We start from the raw sequence: 21,040 nt of genomic DNA, 5'->3' as shown, positions 1-21,040 counted from the left end.
AGTTTTCTCTAATAGCTAGCGACTTTAGAGTCTAAGATAGATTTAATTTCCTATTCTTTTACTTCCTCGCTCTTATTATTAATAATAAATTCCGGGCCTAGCTCGTTAGTATCTATAGAGTAATTAACCTAGGACACGCTATAATAAAGCAATAGAAGATTTATATAGAAAATATTATAGATCTTCTAAGACTCGGGGAGTCGGAGCTTATAAGCTTATATACCTATAGTCTCTAAAACTAAGAAAGGCCGACTCTCTTAGGGCTAAGCTTCTTATATGATCAGTTAATAGATAAGTTTTTAGTACTAAGAAAAACTAAGTCGCCGACTTTAAACGAAAAGCGCTTATATTTAGCGTCGTAATACTTAGCTTAGAGATTTTATACGTCTATTAAGTCTACTTTAAGTTCCTTATATAATTTTACTAAGCAGTTAGAGAGTTATTTAGCAGACTCGGATTTATACTATAGGAATAACTTAATTTAAAAAAGTTTAATAAAAACACTATTTACCTTAAACAGGGAGACTTTTATTATAAGTAAGGGGGAATTATACTAAGCGTATTTTACAAGTCCTAGGAAGTCTAGCTAGTCTTCTTAGTTGAACTATATAAATATACGAAGAAATATTTCAAGTACTACGTTTATACGCTTTATCTATCTGTTAGTCTACGAGTAGAACGCTATAGAGACGCTATAGTCTACTTAGAGAGCTTTAGTAATCGTGGCTTAAAACACGGATATAAACAGAGAGCCTCTATCAGAGATAAAGTTATTAGGTATACTACGCCTAAAGAAAATATATTAAATAAACAGGTGAGCTAGCTGAATAGAATCTATATCTTTAGTAACTAGTAGAAATTCAGGTTCCTTAGTAAATCAGCAAATTATAATAAAGATCGCGTTATAAGTCAGTGTAAAGCTATCTTTCTTATAAGGAAAGTCTACTAAATATTTTACTCGCAGGAGGTTAGTGATAAGGTCTATTAATATACTACCTTAAGGTCTTATTAGGACTAGTAGTAGCGTGAATTTACCCGGGGTCGCTCTATAGGGATTCTTTACTCTCTTATATATAAGATAAGATATAGAGTAGTCCTTAATATCAGCGTCTATTCCTCGCTAGTAGAAAAGTCGTTTTATTAAGATAATAGTCCGGTCCCTTCTGAAATATCCTGCGGTAGAGCTATCGTGAAATTCCGTAAGTAGAGACCTCTGGAATTTCCTATCTAATAAAATATAAAAGCGAGTACCCTTATATACCTATATGCTATCCTCTTTGGAATATTCCTCGCTAACAAGGGTAAGATATAGTTATTAAACGTATTTAATATTTAAAGCGAGGTTATTAAATAAGATATCGGAGTTAGCGGGGGTAAGCGTAAGTAAGTCAGGGACACGGATTTTCTATACTTTAGCTAAGTAGGAATAAAATCCTACTTTAATACTTTCCTTTACTATCATAATAATTAAGTGTAATATATCTTTATATCTATCTAAGGCTAAGAGGGTATTAATATCTTATACTACTACAGAAGTAAGTAGTAGTTTAGAAGGAGTTAGCGTTATTAAAGTGTAATCAGGTCTTCTTAACAGAGCGTCCGCGAGATTCCTAGAACCTAGTTAGTAGATGATCTCGAAATCAATTATAGAAAAGGTAATAGCTTATCTTACTTATTATCTTATTAGGGTGCGTATAATTATAAAATACTAAAGGTTATTATAGTCTAATAATATAGTAATTTTATATTAAGAGCCTTATAAGTAGTAGCACTAATACTTCACGGACTCGATAATCGCTAAAAGTTCTTAGTCGAAAGTAGAGTAATTAATTTCTACGAGAGTAAACTTACGGGAATAGAATATAATAGGGTATAAGTAACTATTTTCTTATCTTTATAAGATAATTCCAGCTAATACGAATATAGAGGCGTTATATTCTAACTATAGTTTAAGGGCCGGACAGAAATACACTAGTATCGGGGCTTCCTGGAAACACTATTATAAGGCCTTGAAAGAGTCTGTCGCACTTTTATTTTATCTAAATGTTTATTTACCTTTGAGTAAAATAGTTTGGCCTAAGGTAATCTTACTATAGTAATAGATCAAACGTTAATAAAAATTATAGAATCCGAGGAATAAGAGTACTTCCCTAGTAGTGCCGGGGATAGGCTATTAGTTAATTATAGTAAGGCGTCTCTTATCTATTCGAATACCGCTAGGCGATATAATATACCCTAAAAATTCGACTTTAGTAGTATTAAATTCGTATTTCTCTAATTTATAAAACAGTCCTTATACTACGAGTTATTCTAGTATATTATAAATATAAGTTAAGTGTATATCAGGGTCTTTCGAGAATATTAAGATATTATTAAAGTAAATAATAATATAAATATTAATAAATTCCCGAAGATATTAGTTGATATAAGCTTAAAAAGTAGTAAGCGTATTATATAATCCGAAAAGTATAACTAGATACTTAAACGAACTAAAATAAGTATAAAATACTATTTTCTATTTATATCCTAGGGTAATATAAATAAGATTATAAGCGCTAAGTAAATCTAGCTTTATAAATATAGCTGCTTCCCTGAGCTAGTTAAGAATCTCTAAGATTAGAGGGATTAGGTATCGATTTAGTACTATAATAGTATTAAGCGCGCGAAAGTCGACATAAGGCCTGAGGTTACTATCCTTTTTCCCTATAAATAATAATAGAGTAGTAGCCTCAGACTTCGAAGTATAGATAAATCCTTAAGTAAGTATTTTATTCAGGTATTATTATAAAACAAGTAGTTCTTCTTAGGATAAGTTATAAATAGAGCTAAATAGAGGTTTAGTGCTAGGGCGTAAGTGGATTTCATAATCTAATCCTAGGCGATAAGAAGGAAGCTACTAAGCCTTGATAGGGTCGAACACTCTTAAGAATATAGTATATTTCAGTAGTAGTGTAATAAGCGGCTTTTCCGTGGCCGCGCTAAGGTTGTATCCTAGTAGGCTTAGTAGGTCGCTATCGTTTAAGTCTAAGTTATTCAGGAGGAGCGCTAAGCTATACTTATTAGTTAGAGAAAGTAGGCTATCTGTTTTATCTGCAGAGTCCTTAGTAAGGTATAAATAATCTATTACTACTAGTATATGCTTAAAGCTTTTCTTAAATAGCGTATTATTATTACGAGTAAGTTCGCCGGTGTGAAAATTAACCTTTAAGTTATATTTCTTTAACTATAGGAGGCCGAGGATAATATCTATTACCTTTAGTTCTATCTCTTAAAATAGTTCGTTACTTATAAAGTATATTTAAGGTATTATTATTAGAAGCTATAGTAGGGCCGTAGTAGATATAGGCGCTAGTACTCGCCCTTTAGCGTCTTTAACTATAGGGTAATAAGAGTTGTCTCGTTAGTATTAAACCTTTACAGCCAAAGTTGTATTAATAAAGTTTAATAATACGCTAGTATCTATAAGTGCGGATATTTTAATATTTGAACTGTCTAGAGCTAATAATAAAACCGTAACCTTATAGAATTCAGGACGAGTTAATAGTACGCTAAGTATATCCGGGAGAAGCTAGAATAGTAATAATATATTAATATAATTTAGTATGTGTAAGACTTAGCTTAGCAGGACATATAGTTATTCTTAGTAATTATAGAGTTAGTCTATAGATAATTAATACTAGTTGTTAGTAAGTAATAATATATCGTCCGTAGTATTACTATAGATTTCTCTAGAGGACTTATTTACTCCTGATCCCGCTAGTCCTATTAATAAGGAGGGCCTCTATTTCCTTTTAGGTAATCTTTAGTCTAGTAGCTTATTACTTCGCAGGTGAAATATCGCTTCTCTTATTATAGTCTCTTTCTCTTCTTTATAAGGATATCTAAGTACTAGGTTTTCTTTCTTTTCTTATTTTCTAACGTGTCCTATAAAAGTTCCCTTAATATAGTAGGAGTAGTATTAGCACCTGTAGGCGTTATTATAAAACTAATGTTCTTCTGTAGTTAGGCCGCGGGACGTTTAGCTAAGGTATAAGAAGGTTGCTTATTAAAAAGGTAGGAGGTAGTATATAGGTACTTTTCAGCTTGGAGTACTTATTTCTTTATAATAAGGTAAGTTATTAGTAGAATTCCTCTGTAAGTATTATAGATATATCAGAAGATAGGTTATATAAGTTTACTATAGTAGTTAGATAGTACTACTAAAGGTTCATAGTACTACGATATATCTTAAAGTAAGCCTTCAAAGAAATTAGTGAAGTCCTGGACTAACTAATTATTAAATATTCGAATCTTTATTATTCTGAGATCTGCTTTAATAGCTAATATTTGTATTTTATATTCTAGGAATAGCTATTTCTTTAGTAGAAGCTAGTGTATAAACTTAGTAACTTCTTATAGTATACTATTAAGTCGGGTAAACTAAATACGCTTCTTAATAGTCGCGTGAACGTAGTCTCTTACTATAGTAGCCTATATAGTAGAGTCAACTATTCCTTCTATTACTATATAGTCCTTTATTTCAAGGATCTAAAATCGTAGATTATTCTTTAGTAGCGTGAATATAGAGGGAGTTTTGCTCTATAGTTAATCTCTAGAGCGGCTTAAGTATTCCGGAAGTACTACTACTATTAGGTATAGAGGTACTAACAATTGTTCTAAGATAGGATTATTTATATAACTAAGCAGACTAGTTAATTCTAGGAAAACTAGGAGACCTCTTAGACTAGGGGGAAGGCCTTTTCTAGCTAGTTATTCTACTATTATAGCGTAAGGTAAAGTACTACTTATTATTAGAGTAGCTCTGAAATATCCTTCTTAACTTAGAAAACCTATTATTTATTAGTGTTCTATAGCTTATATCTTTATAGATATAGTTTAGTTTAGCTCTTTAAGGCAGTTAATCTCTTAGAGTTATACTTCAATTATAGCTTAAGAGCTACGTGAAAAGTAAGAGCGTAGTAAGAAGTTATAATAAGTTAGTAAGTTACTATAAGTTCTCTATAGAGAGTCTTAGAGGCGTTAGCAGCTTTAGGAGTATTACGATATTAGTAAGTTTTAGTAGTTCTCTTACTCGCTCTCTACTTATACTTAGTAGCTAGCAGTTAGAAAGGGAGAGTCTTTACTAATAAGATTCGAATCTTCGTTTTTAATACTACAGATACGTTCTAAATTTATAGATAATAAGTTTAAGGAGTCTAGATTATTATATGCTTAGTAGCCGGAGCCTTCTCTATTTTGGAACTTATAGTTATACTAAGCTCTAAGGCGTTTATTAATAGTTCACTAAGCGAGGGAATCTTAATCTCTTGCTTTTATAATTAAGATAGTCGCTTAGCTATATCTAGATTAATCCTTTACTTAGAGAGTATCGCTTTTTTTATTAGTTATATTAGTTAGGTAGTATTAGTAGGTGCCCGGTTAAGGTCTAGCTATAGCGGTACCGCGGTATCTTAGTAGAGGGGCTCTAGGTGGATCTCTCTCTTTAGTTATTCTCTTTACTATACTACTTAAAGGAAGTTTTAGAGTATTATAGGGTACCTGAAACATAAGGAGTAAAGAAGTAATATTATATTAACTAAAACTTAAGGAGAGCTATAGAGCTTAAGAGACGTGTAGCCTTTAAGGGCTGCAGCTTGCCTGAAATAGCAGGAGCCCCTGATATACTATTAGCTAAGGAGCTATAAGATAGACTTATTAGAGCTAAGATTTTTACTTAGCTTAACTTATAAGAAGTATATAACTTTATTAGAATAGCTAAGAGTAAAGAAGAGAAAATAGTATTTTATACTCTTTTTAGTTACTATAAGTATATAGTTATACTTTTTAGCTTAACTAACGTACTAGCTATATTTTAGTATCTAATTAATAATATTTTATAGCCTTACTTAGATATAATATATATATACTATTTAGATAATATACTAGTCTATTTTAAATCGGAAGAATAATATATAAAAGATATTATAACTATCTTCTAAAGGCTAGAAAATACTTACTTATTACTTAAACTAGAAAAGTATAACTTTTATATAAATAAGGTTATCTTCTTAAGCTATATAGTTATTATTATAAGATTAGCTATAAATCCTAAAAAGATTAAAGTAATTATTAAGTAGATAGGACCTATAAATATTAAAGAAGTATAATTATTCCTTAGGTTTATTAACTTCTATAGATAATTTATTAAAGATTACTTGAAAATCGCTGGGCTACTTATAGAGTTAACTTATAAGAATAAGGAATTCTATTAGTCTAATAGCGTATAAAAAGTATTTAAAGTACTTAAGGTAGCTTTTTTTATAGAACTAGTACTTACTTCCTTTACTTTTAATAAAGAAATATATATAGAGATAGATTCTTTAGATTATACTATTAGAGTTATACTTAGCTAGCTAAGTAAGAATAGAAAATAGTAACTAATTACTTACTATTCGCAGAAACTATTATTAGTAGAACTTAATTATAATATATATAATAAAGAATTACTAGTAATTATAGATATAATATATAAATAGAAAGTCTACTTTAAAAGCGCTACCTACGAAGTATAGATCCTAATAGACTATAAGAATCTTATTTACTTTATAACTACTAAAGAACTAAACTAATAATAGGTTTATTAATATAAAATACTCTCTATTATTAAGCTTCGAATTTCTTATATTAAGGAAATAGAAAATACTTAAGCTAACGCTTTAAGCTAGAAACTAGAATATCTTATAAATAAGACTTATAAATCTTATATTATATTATAGAAAGATAGCGATTTATTAGTTATTAATAGCTAATAGCTAGCTATAATAAAGTCGCTAGTTATAAGAAGAATCTAGAAAAGCTATACTAATAACTTAGTTATAGCTAAATAGCGATAATAACTAAGTAAAGGATTTTCTTTCTCTCTAGGAGGAACTCTCCTATTCTAGAGATAAATTTATATACTTACTTAAGACTAAGCTAAATTCGTTATAAACTTCTATAAGCTACTTACTTATAGATATTAAGAGTTAGCTAAGATATTATCTAAGCTATTTAAGAAGTACTACTTCCTAGGTATAAGGAAGGTAATTAAAGATATAGTAGTATTATATAATATATATATCTAGAATAAGGCTATATACTATATTTTATATAGACTTATAAAGTTATTAATAATACTACCTCGCTTATAGAAATTAATCGCTTTAGATTTTATAGTTAAACTACTACTCTTAAAAGACTTAATTATAGGAGTTATATATAACTTAATTTATATAATAATAGATAAGTTTATAAAGTATATATATATAGTACTAGTACTTAGAATATAAGATAAGCTTATAATAGTATAAGTATTCCTTAGAATAATCTTTATAAGCTACAGAATACTAAATAAGATTATCTTAGATAGAGATAAGCTCTTTACTTTAAAGTTCTAGAAAATACTAATAGTAATCCTAGGGATAAAACAGAAATTATTAATAGCGTTTTACCTTTAAATAGATATATAAATAAAATAAATTAATCAGATAATAGAGACTTATCTATAGTATTATATAAACTATAAATAAGATAACTACGTATAATTACTCTTACTTACTTAGTTTATATATAATAGCGCGGATTAAGAAACTATTAAGGTATTATTATTTTATATGAACTATAGAGTTAACTTAATAGTATATAAACTATTAATTACAAGTTAAGAGACTATATAAGAAGCTATATTATAAGTAAGTAAGCTTAAGTAGCTCTATAAAGAATTATTAGCTAATATTCTCTTTATTATATAGAGATCTATGATCTATTATAATAAAAAGTATAGTATAAGACTAATACTTAAAGAGAAAGATAAGATCTACTTACTTAAGAAGAATATTATAATTAAATAACTAAGTTATAAATTAGATTATAAGAAGCTAAGACTATTTAAAATTACTAAAGTTAAAGGACTAGTTAATTATTAACTAGCTCTACTAAAAATAATAAATATCTACTTAGTATTCTATATATCTCTCTTTAAACTAGTATTATTAAGAGTACTATTAGCTTCTATTACTAAAATCGAACTAATTAACTTAATTACTAAATATAAAGTTAAAGTTATTCTTAACTATTAGTATTTCTATAGTAAGCTAAAATATTTAATTAAATAGAAAAAGTACTTATAATTAAAAAATACCTAAGAACTTAAGTTTAATCTCTACTACTTTAAGCTTCTTTAAGACTTCTATTAATAAAATCTAAGTTTACTTAGAAAGAAAAGGACCTAAGGTCTAAGACTAAGCTCTTAAAGAAAGATATAAGATAAGTATTAAGCTTAAGAGTAAAGAACTAAGAGTTAAAGTTATTCTTAATAAGCTTAAGAGAAGATATTAAAAAATAAGTAAGAGTTATAGTCTTTTCTATCTTAAACTAATATATAAGCTATTTAGAAGTAAACTTCTTAATATACCTTAAGGTATTATAATTATAATAAGTTAAGTAAATATACTTAAAGTATCTTTTTAAAATAAATAAATCTAAGAAGTAAGTATAAGAAAGGCTATAATAAAAGGAATAGAGCTTTATAAGTTATATAGTATACTTAATATAAAGTATAAGCTAGATATTCTATTTTTTCTTTATCTAAGTAATACTCGATTTCTTTATAATACTAGATATAATAGATAAGGAAGATAGCTATTAGTAGCTATTAATATTTCTTAAGTTATACTTAAGTATAAAGGCTATACTAATATAAGAGAGAGATAATATTATAAACCGCCTAGGAGCTTAGTACTCTTAAAGAGATTCCCTTAAGTACTTAAGGGCTCTTAAGTAAGAAAAGCTAAGAGATTATAAGCTTAAAGAGATATTTACTCTTAAAAGAAGTCTTTTAAGAGGTAAGAGCTCCTAAGAGAACTCTTCTCTTAGGATTTTATAGTACTATAATAGTTATATATATTATATAATCTAAGTACTATAGTTAAAAGCGCTAGTTCTAGTAACTTAATATTATATAATAAATCCTTAGATCTCTAGATCTTATAATAAGAGAAGAGATCTAAGGATCTATAAATCTAGTACTTAAGAGATTTATAAGAATAAAGGTTCTATATAAGACTAGTATATCTACTATTAGATAAGAGCTTTATACTTAACTTTAAATAGTATTCTAATACTTAGTAACTATCTTCTTATTTACGTGATACACCTACTTCTTAATTATTAGAGATTAACTACAGCTTTCTGTATTTATAGCGAGTACATACCGGACCGTTACATAGATCCACTCCGTTTTGGCTTGCTCGGATCTCGACTGCCAGGATAAGAAGTGGAACTATCCCCTCAACTGCCGCATTAAACACACTTTTTACAGGGAGTTTATAGCCCATAGCGAAACCATAATGAAGTGAAGAACGCTGACATTTGAATAGTGCATTAAACTCCAGGTGATTAAGCTCAAGTTGTCTATTCCATCGGAATTTGATGACGACAGTGTTGCAATACCCGAAGCTTTCACATAGCTCAGCCGTAGTGCCTACATGATCTAAATTCAACGTTGAAGACATGTCTTACGAATATGCTTAGCAACTGCTGATGGTGACAAGTCAAGAACGTCAGATTTCGTCGGGAAGAGGGCTGTTAAAAATTCTGTAGGCGGAGTGGAGGATAAGGAAGTTGGCAGAGTTGCTGTATCTATCTTAAGTGATTACCTCAACAATTAGAGGACGCCAATCTGCCATGCTCTCTCCTGCACCTGCACCGAATCTGGTGTGATGAAAGTTCTAGGATAACGGCTTAATGTTTTCAAGCAGAAAACTCGGATGTCAGAAGTACAGTGGAGAGAGCTTTCAGAAGAATCATGGCACCTTACAAATCTTGAGCAGAAGCCCAGAAATGTGGAATGGAAGCTGAAAAAAATCCGAGAAGGGTTCATAAGTAATGACAGATGCTCATATCGCAGGTGCAGCTTCAGGCTATCTTAAAGGCGAGAGCAGTTCCTTCACATTGAGTGCTGGAAATTGTTCATGCAGGGAGGGATGGAAAAAGTTTCGCATTGTTTTAATATGAAGCGCTGGATTACATGCTCTTCTATACATGGTTCTAAGAAAGCCTATTCAACTGCGAATAGCCCGTGGTAGCCGTGACATCTTTAATAGGTCCTGACAACAACGGCAGTGGCGTCTCAGGATGTGGATTCGGGACCCAATTTCCGTGAACTTGATTGCGCAACTGGAAGGGTAATTGTACAATGGCGACAGGCTTTGAGAAGTCCTTGCAGTCGAGTATCACCAGTTCTCCCTTGTGTGATGACTCGCTCGAGGTATAGAAAATGATCCAGCCATCGCCCTCTTCACAATCAGGCCCTCGAGGAATGTACGCCGGCTCGGCAATACTCCCGCCATCATAAGCCTGAAATATCGACTTCTCGCCAGTCTCTGTGTTCAGTTTGATGGCGGCATTGAAGCAGGGTCGTGTATCCTCGTCTGGGACAATCATGCCGCCCATATAAACGATCTTAGTCTTTCGACCGGTCATTCGCTCGTCGAAAATAGGAAAATCGAAGATGCCCTCCAAAAGTGTCTCAGGTGCCGGCAGGGTAGTTCCATCTGGCTTGGAAAGATCCAGTGTCCAGCGTATCCAGTCACCGCTGGGCTTCCCTTTAGGGCCTTCGTAGTCTTTTGGATTCCAGAAATCAAACACATTGAAGGTCAAGAAGTGACTTTCAAGTTTCAAGATGCCATCTTCCTCCTCCCATGCGTTGCCAGTGTGGATAATCAACCCTGGAGGGGCCAGATACCTACGGAATTCGCCAGCTTTCCAGTCTGGGTGATTCGGGGAGTTTGCCTTGCGTGGAGTGACAAGGAGTTCCGAAGGTTGGTCGGGGATAAATCTCCAGTAGTCACCCCCAGCTTTCATTTCCTCGTCGGAATTGACAGTAAATGGCATATTGGAAAGGATAATCCAATTATCGGTGATCCAGCCATCGTGTGGCCACCCGGGCTTATCTTGTTTGAACCAATTTTCGTTTGAGATGCGTCCATTGGGGTCAACTGAGTAAGTGCAAATGTCTGGAGTGCTGAGGCCTTTGGCGGAATAGCTCCATGTGACCAGCTCATTCTTGTGGGGGTCAATCTTGGGATGGGCGGCAAAGGTTTTCGCAATTATCTGACCTCCAAATGGATCTGCACCTCTTGTGTCCAGAGTATCCGGATCCAGAGCGTATGGTAGACCCCGCTCTGCCAAGGCGAGAACGTTGCCGCCCCAGTAGATGATATTGGTATTGGCAGTGCTGTCATTCGCAAGCCGCACACATGGATGAATGTCGAAAGGATTCCTGTAACGACCAAAGAGTCGTTGACCTGCCTTGCGTTCCAAAAGCCATCTCTCGGTGTGCACGTACTTGATCTTCATAGAGACCTTGCCGTCTTGGATGCGGAAGGCGGAGACATGCCCATCCCCATCCACGAAGGGCGTGCCCTTCGGCGGGGTGAAGTGAGGGTCTATGAGGATGCGGTACCAGGTTCCATTGATCTCTTTGGGGATCTCACCAAAGACGACCATCTCGTCCATCTCACATTCGAATCGGCCTTGCGGGGCAGAGTCGGAAGGATGGTAGTAGTGTTCCCATGGTGAGGTGAGCCCGAAGCGGCGGCTATGTTTACTCTTTTCTTCATCGAGAGGCACCGTGTGGGCAGGCTTCGCAACCTCGATCGGGGCGGTTACCGCTGCGACTTCGTGGTGTGTGGCGTAAGAGTCAACACGCTTGTCGATAGGCCCCGTGTGCGTTGCCGGCGCGATCTCGATCTGGGCGGTTGCCATTGTGTATTGAGCGTGGTCTGGTGTAACTCTTGCTGGGAGTTCGTGTGTGGCGCAAGAATCTGTACATCTGTTCCCAAGAGAGCACTATTTAACTATATATGATTGTTGCTGCTACCCTGCAGTCGGCTTCACAATCTGCTGGCAATCATCCTTGGAAAGCCGCGGAAAACACAATGCTCGCGGCGGAAGTTTCCGCAGACCTAACGATTTGACGGGATTCAAGATTCATCTGTCAAGGGCGAATAAGTGGTGTTGAGGTGAGGTGAGGTGAGGTGACGACGCCGGCCCGTCCGCAAAATACCTACCTAGGTATCTTACCTACCTACCTTACCCTCGTCTGGGCACATCACATGGGCTGATGAGAACCTGAACCTGGAAGTCAAAACGGTCCTCATGACCAGCAGTCTGGACCGAAGACCAAGCAGCTACAGTAGTAGTACAGTAGTACTCGATCAGGCATTCCATTCCATTGGCATTATTGCGTCTCCACCAGAGCCGAAATGAGTTTCTCGTGGCAGTTCCAGTAGTAGATTAGCTCCCATCTCCAGACCCAGCCTGCATGGCATGCTCCGCTCCCCACAATTGAGTGACTTAGGTTGGTTTGTGACTTACAGTACAGCAGTAGTTTTTAATTTTGTTCCGCGGAAAGGAAACCTGGGGTGGGGTGGGGTGGGGTGGACCCCAGGTGGACCCCAGGTTTCGACACCCCAATGGAAGCGGAGCCGAGTTGGATCCCCACCACCTCACCCACCCACCACCCCACTACCATATCACCACCACCTGGGCCTGGGCCTGGGCCTGGGCGCAGGCGCAGGCGCAGCTCCTGCATATCTAGGCGAGCCAGAACCATGCTCCTGGTACTGGGACCGACTTAATACTTAATGGTTGCTTACAAGACCCTTGCTCCCACCTCTCTACCTCGACCTCGACCTCGACCTCGACCTCGACCTCACCTTTTACCTCTCTGTCCCTTTCCTCAGATCTACACATTCACTGCCCCAACCCCAACCCCAACCCCAACCATACAATCATGGCTTCTCAGCCCGAAAACGACTTCGACAGCTCTGATATCGCGGCTGTTCGTCTTCAACCTGTTAACACTTTGGGCCATGTTCGACTTCAAGACGAAGCAGGCACAAGGCTCCTCGTTCCCCGGCCTTCGTCAGACCCCAATGACCCTCTTAACTGGTAAGCAATCCTCCCTGTATCCTAGACGGTATCTGCATCCTTAAAGCTCCCCAAACCGCTAATTATTGTTTGTTATTCTTAGGTCGCAGCCTTTCAAGATTTACATCGCACTGCTGACTTGTACGGCATTGACTTGGGTCAATTTTTTCGCAGCTGGTCCTTCGACTGTTCTGGTCGAGATAGTCATCGACGTGTTTGGTACTTATCCACCAGACCCCCGAAATCCGGCCTCTCTATCCCCATCGTCGATTAAGGCATTCCAGAACGCGGTCACCAAGGCAGCTTTCCTTTTCTCCACAACGTCTGTATCCGCTGGCGTGGCCAACCTTTTGTGGGTCCCACTCGCCGTAAAATATGGCCGCCGCTCAGTGTATACCTTTTCTTTTCTCGCTTTTGGTCTCTGCTGTATCTGGTCGGCACGTGCTACCTCTTACAGTACGCTACTGGCATCAAGAATCATAGCATCTTTTTTCTCGGGCGGCGCTGAGTGTGTCGCTCCTATGACCATTGCGGATGTGTTTTTCCTTCATGAAAGAGGTCAAATGACGGCGTACGTACAATTCTCAATATCAGTCCCGATGCTCAAATACTGACTAGTTACTGCTTCACAGGATGTACTCGGCTGCACTTTCGACAGGTGCCGCCCTCGGACAATTCTTATCTGGGGTCATGTCAATCTCACAGTCCTGGAGATCGTTCCACTACTTGTGCGCTGCTGTTGTGCTGTTTACGACAGCCTTAATCTTTTTCACTATGCCTGAGACAGCATATCAACGAGTTATCCCAGAAACAGAGGAACGGACTACGACAGATTCCAAGGAGGAGGTTACAAATGTGTCACAAGTGGAACGTGTCGATTACCCCCCCAAGAAAACCTTTACTCAGCGGATGGCCTTCACTCGTACTCATCTCACGACTGAGTCAATCTGGAAAATCGCGTTCCGTCCCCTTCCAATCCTATTGTTACCCCCAGTTCTTTGGTCCACGTTGTCCTTCGGCATAGGAATTGGTATCTTTGTCATCATGGGAACCACAGCCGCAACCGCTTTCTCGCAGGTGTATCACTTTACAGTTTGGCAAATCGGATTGGTCTGGATCGCAAGCATTGTAGGCAACCTGCTGGGCATTCCTTTTGGTGGATGGCTCTCGGATTGGGTGGCCGACCGCGCTACTACAAGGAATGATGGTATTCGGGAGCCGGAAATGCGCCTCCCAGCCGTGAGCGTTGCCATGATCGCCTATCCCGGATCACTTCTTTTATACGGTCTGGGGATGCATTTCAAGACGCATTGGATTGTGCCCGTATTGGGCGTGTTCGTTTGTAAGAGATCATTTTAATCACGAGTAAGGAGAAACAGTTTTGCTGACCTTTTCAACTAGTCTCCTTTGGAAGTAGTGCGGCGATTGGTATTACTGTGGTTTACACGATCGACTGCTACAGGCCAATTGCTGGTGAGGTCGTGGTGAGCCAGGTGGTCTTCAAATGTAAGTTATCCACCCATCGAGGATGGCTCCAAAATTATTCTGCTGACCAGTGGAACTTGCAGCTGCCATTACCTTCCTCATGTCATTTTACGCGAACCCCTGGGTCGATCGGGACGGCTATGCAGGAGCGTTTGCGACTATGGCAAGCTTCAGCTTCGTCATCCTGGCACTCTGGATTCCGTTGTACATCTGGGGCAAGCAGATCCGCACTGCGACTTTCAAATGGCGTCTGATGAAACTTGCCCATTGGGATGTGGACAGGGAGACTGGTGAATAGGCGTGTCGACTACACAGGTAGACTCCGTCCGAATAGATTGGTGCTAGCATTGTTCGTAGCCAGATGTTTGGCGCCATCCATATCCACACATAATTATTCCCATCTCTTAAAAAAAAAAATGAGACCACGTTCAAGGAATTTACCCTAAGCGACTGAGAACAAGTGTGCGGAGTTGTAGACAGCAGGTTAAAAGTTGGGTGTGGAGTCGACGAAAGATGAAGTGCAGCGCGACAATATCCTCACCTCACCCATGTTCAAAATCATCTCATGTTACCACTTGCAAGCTACCTAGGCTTACTGTCTGGTGGACTTTGCAGTCCACAAAGTACTTCATTTGCGAGGATCTTTTTGGGGCACAAGACATATCGAAGTCCGACAGTGGCATCACGTACAAAGGCAGCTAGCCGCGGACGTGATACATGGTTTGGCACAGTGCTGTTGAGCCTACCTATGTAGGTAGACAGCCACGACCAAACATGACCTGACCCTGACTAGGTACTGCAATGTGTCCGCTCACAAGCGAGCGTCGTTCCCGCACGAAGCGCAGTTCGCATAAGAGAGGCGGCAGACCACGAGACCACCTGCCAGCCGTTGTTGGGGTTGGATTCGGACTTTCCAGCTCGTCTCGTCTTTCTCCACATCCCCACCGGGATGGAAGTGGAAGTGGAAGTGGAAGTGGACCTGGACCTGGACCTGCGCCTTCTCTCCTCCCCTCCCCCACAACATTATTCGTGTCACAGACTCACGGTGGCATCGCCCAAGAGGTGGAGATGTGGAGAGGCGGGGTTGGAGGCATTGCTTAGTGTTGCAGTCAGACTACGGCAAAGATCGCGGCTACGATCAGGCCAAGAACTCACACAAGCTCTGGTCCTGAGTCAGCGTCTTGATTCCGCGGAAGCCCAGCCCTGCTGCCTCGACAATTCGGTAGTGGTATGTATTAACGTATCTTTTGCAGGGCACCCTGGGACCGCGGCTGCCGCCAAATTAGTTCTTGGAAAGCTCTTGTATATTGCATGAAAGGGTTCTCTATCGCTGCTGCAAGCCGAGACCGCATCTCACTTCCATTCTATCGCCAAAAAACCCCCCCTTGTCAACGAGGTTCCTATCCCATATACACAACACCACCACCTCCTCTGCCCGAAGCTGTACAAATTGAACCCGTTTCATGCCTGTTCATTATAGGTCTGATTTTACCTTATCAGCAAGATGTGAGGAAAAGCCCACGTTAATAACCGAAAACAAGCTGACCATTCGAGCAGGGAGTATACAGCATCATCAGCCTTTTTCGAGGCGCTATGGGAGGTATGTATACAGCCATGATACCAGAGAATACTGGTCTGCTTTGAAGCTCTGCTAATCTGCTTTTCTATTGGCCGGCGTGCGGTATTGCTTTGTGAATTTAGGATCGGATCATCCTAGCATCATGGAGGCGATGGTCAAAGGGCAGCGCGAAAGGCCAGACAGATTCCCAAAATTCATCACCTGTCCGAGCGAGATGGTGGCACTTTCAATAGCGGATGGGTATGCTCGTGTCACAGGAGAACCTCAAGCTGTGATTGTGCATGTTGACGTCGGTACACAGGCACTTGGCTGTGCCGTACACAATGCGAGTGTCGGCCGGGTGCCTGTGTTGATCTTTGCTGGTCTCTCGCCATGCACGATGGAAGGCGAGTATCGCGGCAGCAGAACCGAGTTCATCCACTGGCTTCAAGATGTTCCAGACCAGAAAGCGATAGTATCACAGTACTGTCGTTATACTGCCGAACTGAGAAAGGGCAAGAACATTAAGCAGATGGTCAATCGAGCTTTGAGCTTCGCCACAAGCGAGCCGCGAGGTCCAGTCTACCTGCAAGGGGTGCGGGAGGTCATGGAAGAAGTGATAGAGCCGTATGACATTCGACAGGAGTTTTGGAGTCCTGTGGCACTTGGCGGATTGACTCCGAATCATCTGAACGTCGTTGCCGAGGCCTTAATATCTGCCCGGGAGCCCCTAGTTATTACGGGCTATTCTGGACGGGATACTGCCATAGTGCCCTTGCTTGTAGAGTTAGCAAACATTCTCAAGGGCCTGCGTGTACTCGATACCATGGGTTCGGACCTCTGCTTCCCCGCAGATCATCCAGGCTGGCTGAGCGTCCGGTACGGATCGGACGACGCCATAAGAACGGCCGATGTGATACTAGTAGTTGACTGCGATGTGCCATGGATCAACACACAATGCAAACCTGCCGATGGAGCCAAGATCATCCATTTCGATGTTGATCCTCTGAAACAACAAATGCCTCTCTTCTACATCGATGCGATCCTACGATGTCGCGTCAATACGGTATTCGCGCTTGGCCAAATTGTCGAGCATTTGAAGACCGAGCTCTCAGGTCGTATCAGCGCGAACCAGGAGTATTATGCAAAGCGCTGGTCCGCTCTTGAGGATTCATATACTCAAAAGCTTAAGACGATAGCTTCTCAGGCTGAGCCAAACTCTGACGACTCGTTCGGATGCGGCTACTTGATCTCACAAGTCCGGAAAGCATGCCCAGTCGATACTATCTGGGTCGTGGAAGCCGTCACCAACACATTCACAGTTGCAGATCAGCTCCAGGCAACATTACCTGGAAGTGTGTTCAGCTCCGGCGCGGGTGGACTGGGTTGGTCGGGCGGCGCGGCTCTGGGTATCAAATTGGCCACTGATGTTCGTCATGGGGGGAAAGGTAAGTTTGTATGTCAGATCATTGGTGATGGCTGTTTCCTATTCTCGATACCTTCTAGCGTGTATTGGATCGCGCAGAGGTACAACATACCAGTGCTGACCATAGTACTCAATAACAATGGTGAGTTGACCCCTCGCAACCTGCCTCAGCGCCACAGTTTGACGGTGAGCTGACAACAAATATTTTACAGGCTGGAACGCGCCTCGTAAATCTTTACTTCTCGTCCACCCAGACGGATTGGGGTCCAAAGTCACCAACGAAGAGCTCAACATCTCTTTCGAGCCAAACCCAGAGTACTCCATGATCGCCAGGGGCGCCTCAGGAGGAAAATGCTGGGCGGAGCAAGTCAGTTCTATGAAAGAACTGGCACGAAAGTTGCCCGAGGCCGTAGCCGCTGTACAAAGTGGCATTTCCGCCATTCTGGATGCTCGTCTAGCCCCCGCCGTCTAGAATACGGTGCATTTTAAAAAATCGGAAGACCAGTGAAAGCGAGATGGAACATTTCGAGAAATAGACCGAAGTAGACCTAAGGAGTTGACTGTATAAAGTCTCCAAACGCTGTATGCTTCAAAAATATTAGATGATTCTAGATTCACAATTGGATATATGCTATTTTGCTCAAACTCAGCCGAATTTGGTCACACTGTGTTCACTGAACATCTACCTCCTATCTGGTCGAATTAACCCTCTCCAGTAATCCAGGCGCCGCACAGCGCTCACCTGTTGCAATTTGATGTAAGTTGCATGAATGTTTTTATTTCTTGTCATATTTGGTAAAGGCTCCTATTATGACATGGTGCAATCACTGCTCTACGAAGGGTACATGATTTCAGGTGTGTCAGGATACCTAACAAGAATCTAATTAGGTGCCGAGCTAGCGCCAAAGTCTACAGTAACCTTTCGAGGCTCTGAGCGGTCTGTTCCACGGAATGTTTAATTGAGTCATGGCACTGAACGGAACTATTTAAGGTCCGCGGAAGTTAGCCTGGATGCGGACGCCAAATCGGCAGTGCAATCATTCCTTATATCTAACAACGGAATGATTAAAAATCCATAAACACTTGTCAAGACCTGCGTGTAATCTCTATTTTACTAGGAAAGACCAATTGACAATCTTTCTAAACCAGCTGCATCATGACGGGACCGAAGCTCGAGTTCGAGGGCCTTGCCATTCCATGGGTACCCACGGTCCGACCCGAAGATACCACGAGCATGAATCCATACAAGAAGCAGACTCAAAACACGAAGAAGCTTCCCGTGGGTTGGACATTTGCGGAAGGCAGACGCGCTGTGCACGAAGAAATCACATTTGATGAAGTGGTTGAAATTCCGCTTAGGGACGGGGCCAAGGTCCGTGACAGCAAACATTCTGCAGATAGCTTACTGATCTAATGACCAAGATCTACTGTGATATTTTCAGGCCCGTCACGGATAATCCAGTTCCCGCGATATTAGCCGTAAGCCCATATGGGAAAAATGGACATGGTACGTGAATGGACTTGATATGCGAGCTAGGAACAAATCTGACCGTGATGCCGTCAAAAGGATTCCGGATCTTTGACAACATTCCGTTCCGGCTCGGACTACCGGAGAGTGCAACATCTGGTCTAGAGAAGTTCGAAGGGTGAATGGCTCTGAATCGAGGTATCAGGTAAACGCACTAACGTGGCGATGTAGGCCAGATCCTGTAGAATGGTGCCCTCGGGGGTATGCAATTGTCAACGTAGACATACGAGGCACTTGGGATAGTGAAGGCAATCTCTATATCGAGGGAAGCCAGATGGGTAAGCTGCTGCTCTATCATTAGGAAGAGTTGACCGGGAGATTAATGATAAAAAATCAGGAATTGATGGCTACGACACTGTTGAATTCATCGCATCACAGCCATGGTGCAATGGTGCCATCAGCATGTGTGGAAATTCGTGGCTGGCAACGGAGCAGTGGACGACTGCCATCCAAAAGCCACCTTCACTCAAGTGCATCGCACCTTGGGAAGGGTTCACGGACATGTATCGCGACTTGATTTGTCGCGGCGGCGTCCCCAAAGGTAGCTTTACTTCGTTCATCTTCAACAAAACGATTCGTGGCCGAAATCAACGGGAAGATATCAGCGGCGCGCTCGCCAAGTGGCCATTTTTCAATGCATACTGGCAGGATAAAGTCTATGACACCAGCGATCTAACGTTGCCCATATATGCACTTGCAAGCTATTCTTCGGGAAATCATGGTTCTGGTACCGTGAGAGGCTGGAAAAGAGCGGCCTCAAAGGACAAATGGATCCGCTTTCACCCAACTCAGGAGTGGTTTGACCTCTACACACCAAGATACGTCGACGACCTGCAACGGTTCTTCGATCGTTATCTGAAGGGTATTGACAATGGATGGGAGAAAACTCCTAAGGCCCGGGTTTCTATTCTCACCTATGGGAATCGATTTGAACCTGTGCGTTGACATGCCACACAGCTTTAAGAATTGATCTGACACTTTTTGATAGGGCCCAAAATGGGATGTGCCATTCGCCGACTATCCGATTCCAGACACTGAGTACCGTAAACTCTATCTACAGGACACTGGAAAGCTGGCCACCTCACAGCAAGCCAACGAGGGCTCTGTATCCCATCAATCAGATAGCTACCAGGCAAAGCCGTCTGAGTTTGTGCTGACGTTCGACAAAGCGACCACTATTGTTGGCCATTCAAAAGCGGAACTTTGGATGTCTTGTAGGGACAAAGATGACTTTGATGTTTATGTGTCCATCCGCAAGCTGAGCAAGAGCGGAGAGGTGTTGGAGCATGTGAACGTTCCATGGGAAAAACTTCCCGAAGGTGTCAACACCCAACACGATGTTCCAATGGCACAAACGATCAAGGTAAGGAGTTCTGTCCAGCCCTACACGAAGTGAGAAAGCATAAAGACTGCAGTCTGACCAGATTTTTGTCATAGTACACTGGACCTACCGGTATCCTTCGTGCTTCGCATCGTGCGCAGGTCCCAGAACGGAGCACCCCCATGATCCCGTACCACCCGCACGACAAAGAAGAAAAGGTTCCAAGAGGCGAAATTGTTAAGCTGGGCATCTCTCTTTGGCCTATGGGTATTCACTTCGAAGCCGGGGAAGGCCTGCTATTCCGTGTCCAAGGTTTTGTTGATACTAGCACCGATTTTCCAAGTCATATCGATACGAAACTCGAGAACCTGAACGAAGGTCAACATACAATTCATTTCGGTGGAAAGTATGACTCGGCGATAATTGTCCCTGTCGTTAACCTACCCACGCAATAAAGTAGCACACTTAGCCATGGAGCCTATTTTTGTTTAGCGTGATCATGGTTACTGGATCCGGGTTCGCTTCAAGCTGCAAAAGATAGAAGGTCATTCTTGAATTTTCATAGAAATAAGAAAAACCCACCGAACTCGGATGTGTGGAATGTATCACTTCCTAGTTTCCTACCCTACAGTAATGTGGTGTGACATGCCCTCGTAATTGTTCTGCCATGAGAATATTTCCTACTTACATCAATATTTCCCCTCGCCTTCCATATACTAGATTTATATGCCTTGAAAACCATCATGTAGAATCAAGATGGGAGTGACGACG

General features: G+C 40.2%; 4 protein-coding genes across 4 annotated transcripts; 3 read left to right on the top strand and 1 right to left on the bottom strand.

Moving 5' to 3' along the window:
* Positions 1 to 9,181: 9,181 nt before the first annotated feature.
* ONS95_010290 (uncharacterized protein) lies at positions 9,182 to 12,414 on the bottom strand. The gene has a single exon (XM_058503876.1). The coding sequence runs from the start codon at positions 11,782 to 11,784 to the stop codon at positions 10,066 to 10,068; it is 1,719 nt and encodes a 572-aa protein (XP_058360589.1). The 5' UTR covers positions 11,785 to 12,414; the 3' UTR covers positions 9,182 to 10,065.
* A 400-nt stretch (positions 12,415 to 12,814) lies between these two features.
* ONS95_010289 (uncharacterized protein) lies at positions 12,815 to 14,734 on the top strand (the record flags this gene model as incomplete). The annotated part of the gene is made up of 5 exons (XM_058503875.1): positions 12,815 to 12,972; positions 13,055 to 13,522; positions 13,584 to 14,293; positions 14,353 to 14,457; positions 14,520 to 14,734. The coding sequence occupies 5 exons, from the start codon at positions 12,815 to 12,817 to the stop codon at positions 14,732 to 14,734; spliced, it is 1,656 nt and encodes a 551-aa protein (XP_058360588.1).
* A 1,423-nt stretch (positions 14,735 to 16,157) lies between these two features.
* Positions 16,158 to 17,892, top strand: ONS95_010288 (uncharacterized protein; the record flags this gene model as incomplete). The annotated part of the gene is made up of 3 exons (XM_058503874.1): positions 16,158 to 17,442; positions 17,548 to 17,562; positions 17,633 to 17,892. 3 exons carry the CDS (start codon positions 16,158 to 16,160, stop codon positions 17,890 to 17,892), a joined length of 1,560 nt encoding a protein of 519 aa, XP_058360587.1.
* Positions 17,893 to 18,576: 684 nt separating this feature from the next.
* ONS95_010287 (uncharacterized protein) lies at positions 18,577 to 20,724 on the top strand (the record flags this gene model as incomplete). Its single annotated transcript, XM_058503873.1, has 7 exons — positions 18,577 to 18,792; positions 18,843 to 18,927; positions 18,988 to 19,066; positions 19,120 to 19,226; positions 19,286 to 19,884; positions 19,937 to 20,311; positions 20,386 to 20,724. The coding sequence occupies 7 exons, from the start codon at positions 18,577 to 18,579 to the stop codon at positions 20,722 to 20,724; spliced, it is 1,800 nt and encodes a 599-aa protein (XP_058360586.1).
* Positions 20,725 to 21,040: the final 316 nt, after the last annotated feature.

This window comes from Cadophora gregata, assembly GCF_030347475.1.
Source record: "Cadophora gregata isolate MNR1 chromosome Unknown scaffold_4, whole genome shotgun sequence".
NCBI classification, from domain to species: domain Eukaryota; kingdom Fungi; phylum Ascomycota; class Leotiomycetes; order Helotiales; family Ploettnerulaceae; genus Cadophora; species Cadophora gregata.
Note: the sequence above shows the minus strand (reverse complement) of the source record. Positions and strands in the feature narration are given on the sequence as shown.

What these genes read in the sequence shown, in the direction of transcription:
- ONS95_010290 (XM_058503876.1), bottom strand. Translation starts at nt 11,784, where the DNA reads ATGGCAACCGCCCAGATCGAGATCGCGCCGGCAACGCACACGGGGCCT.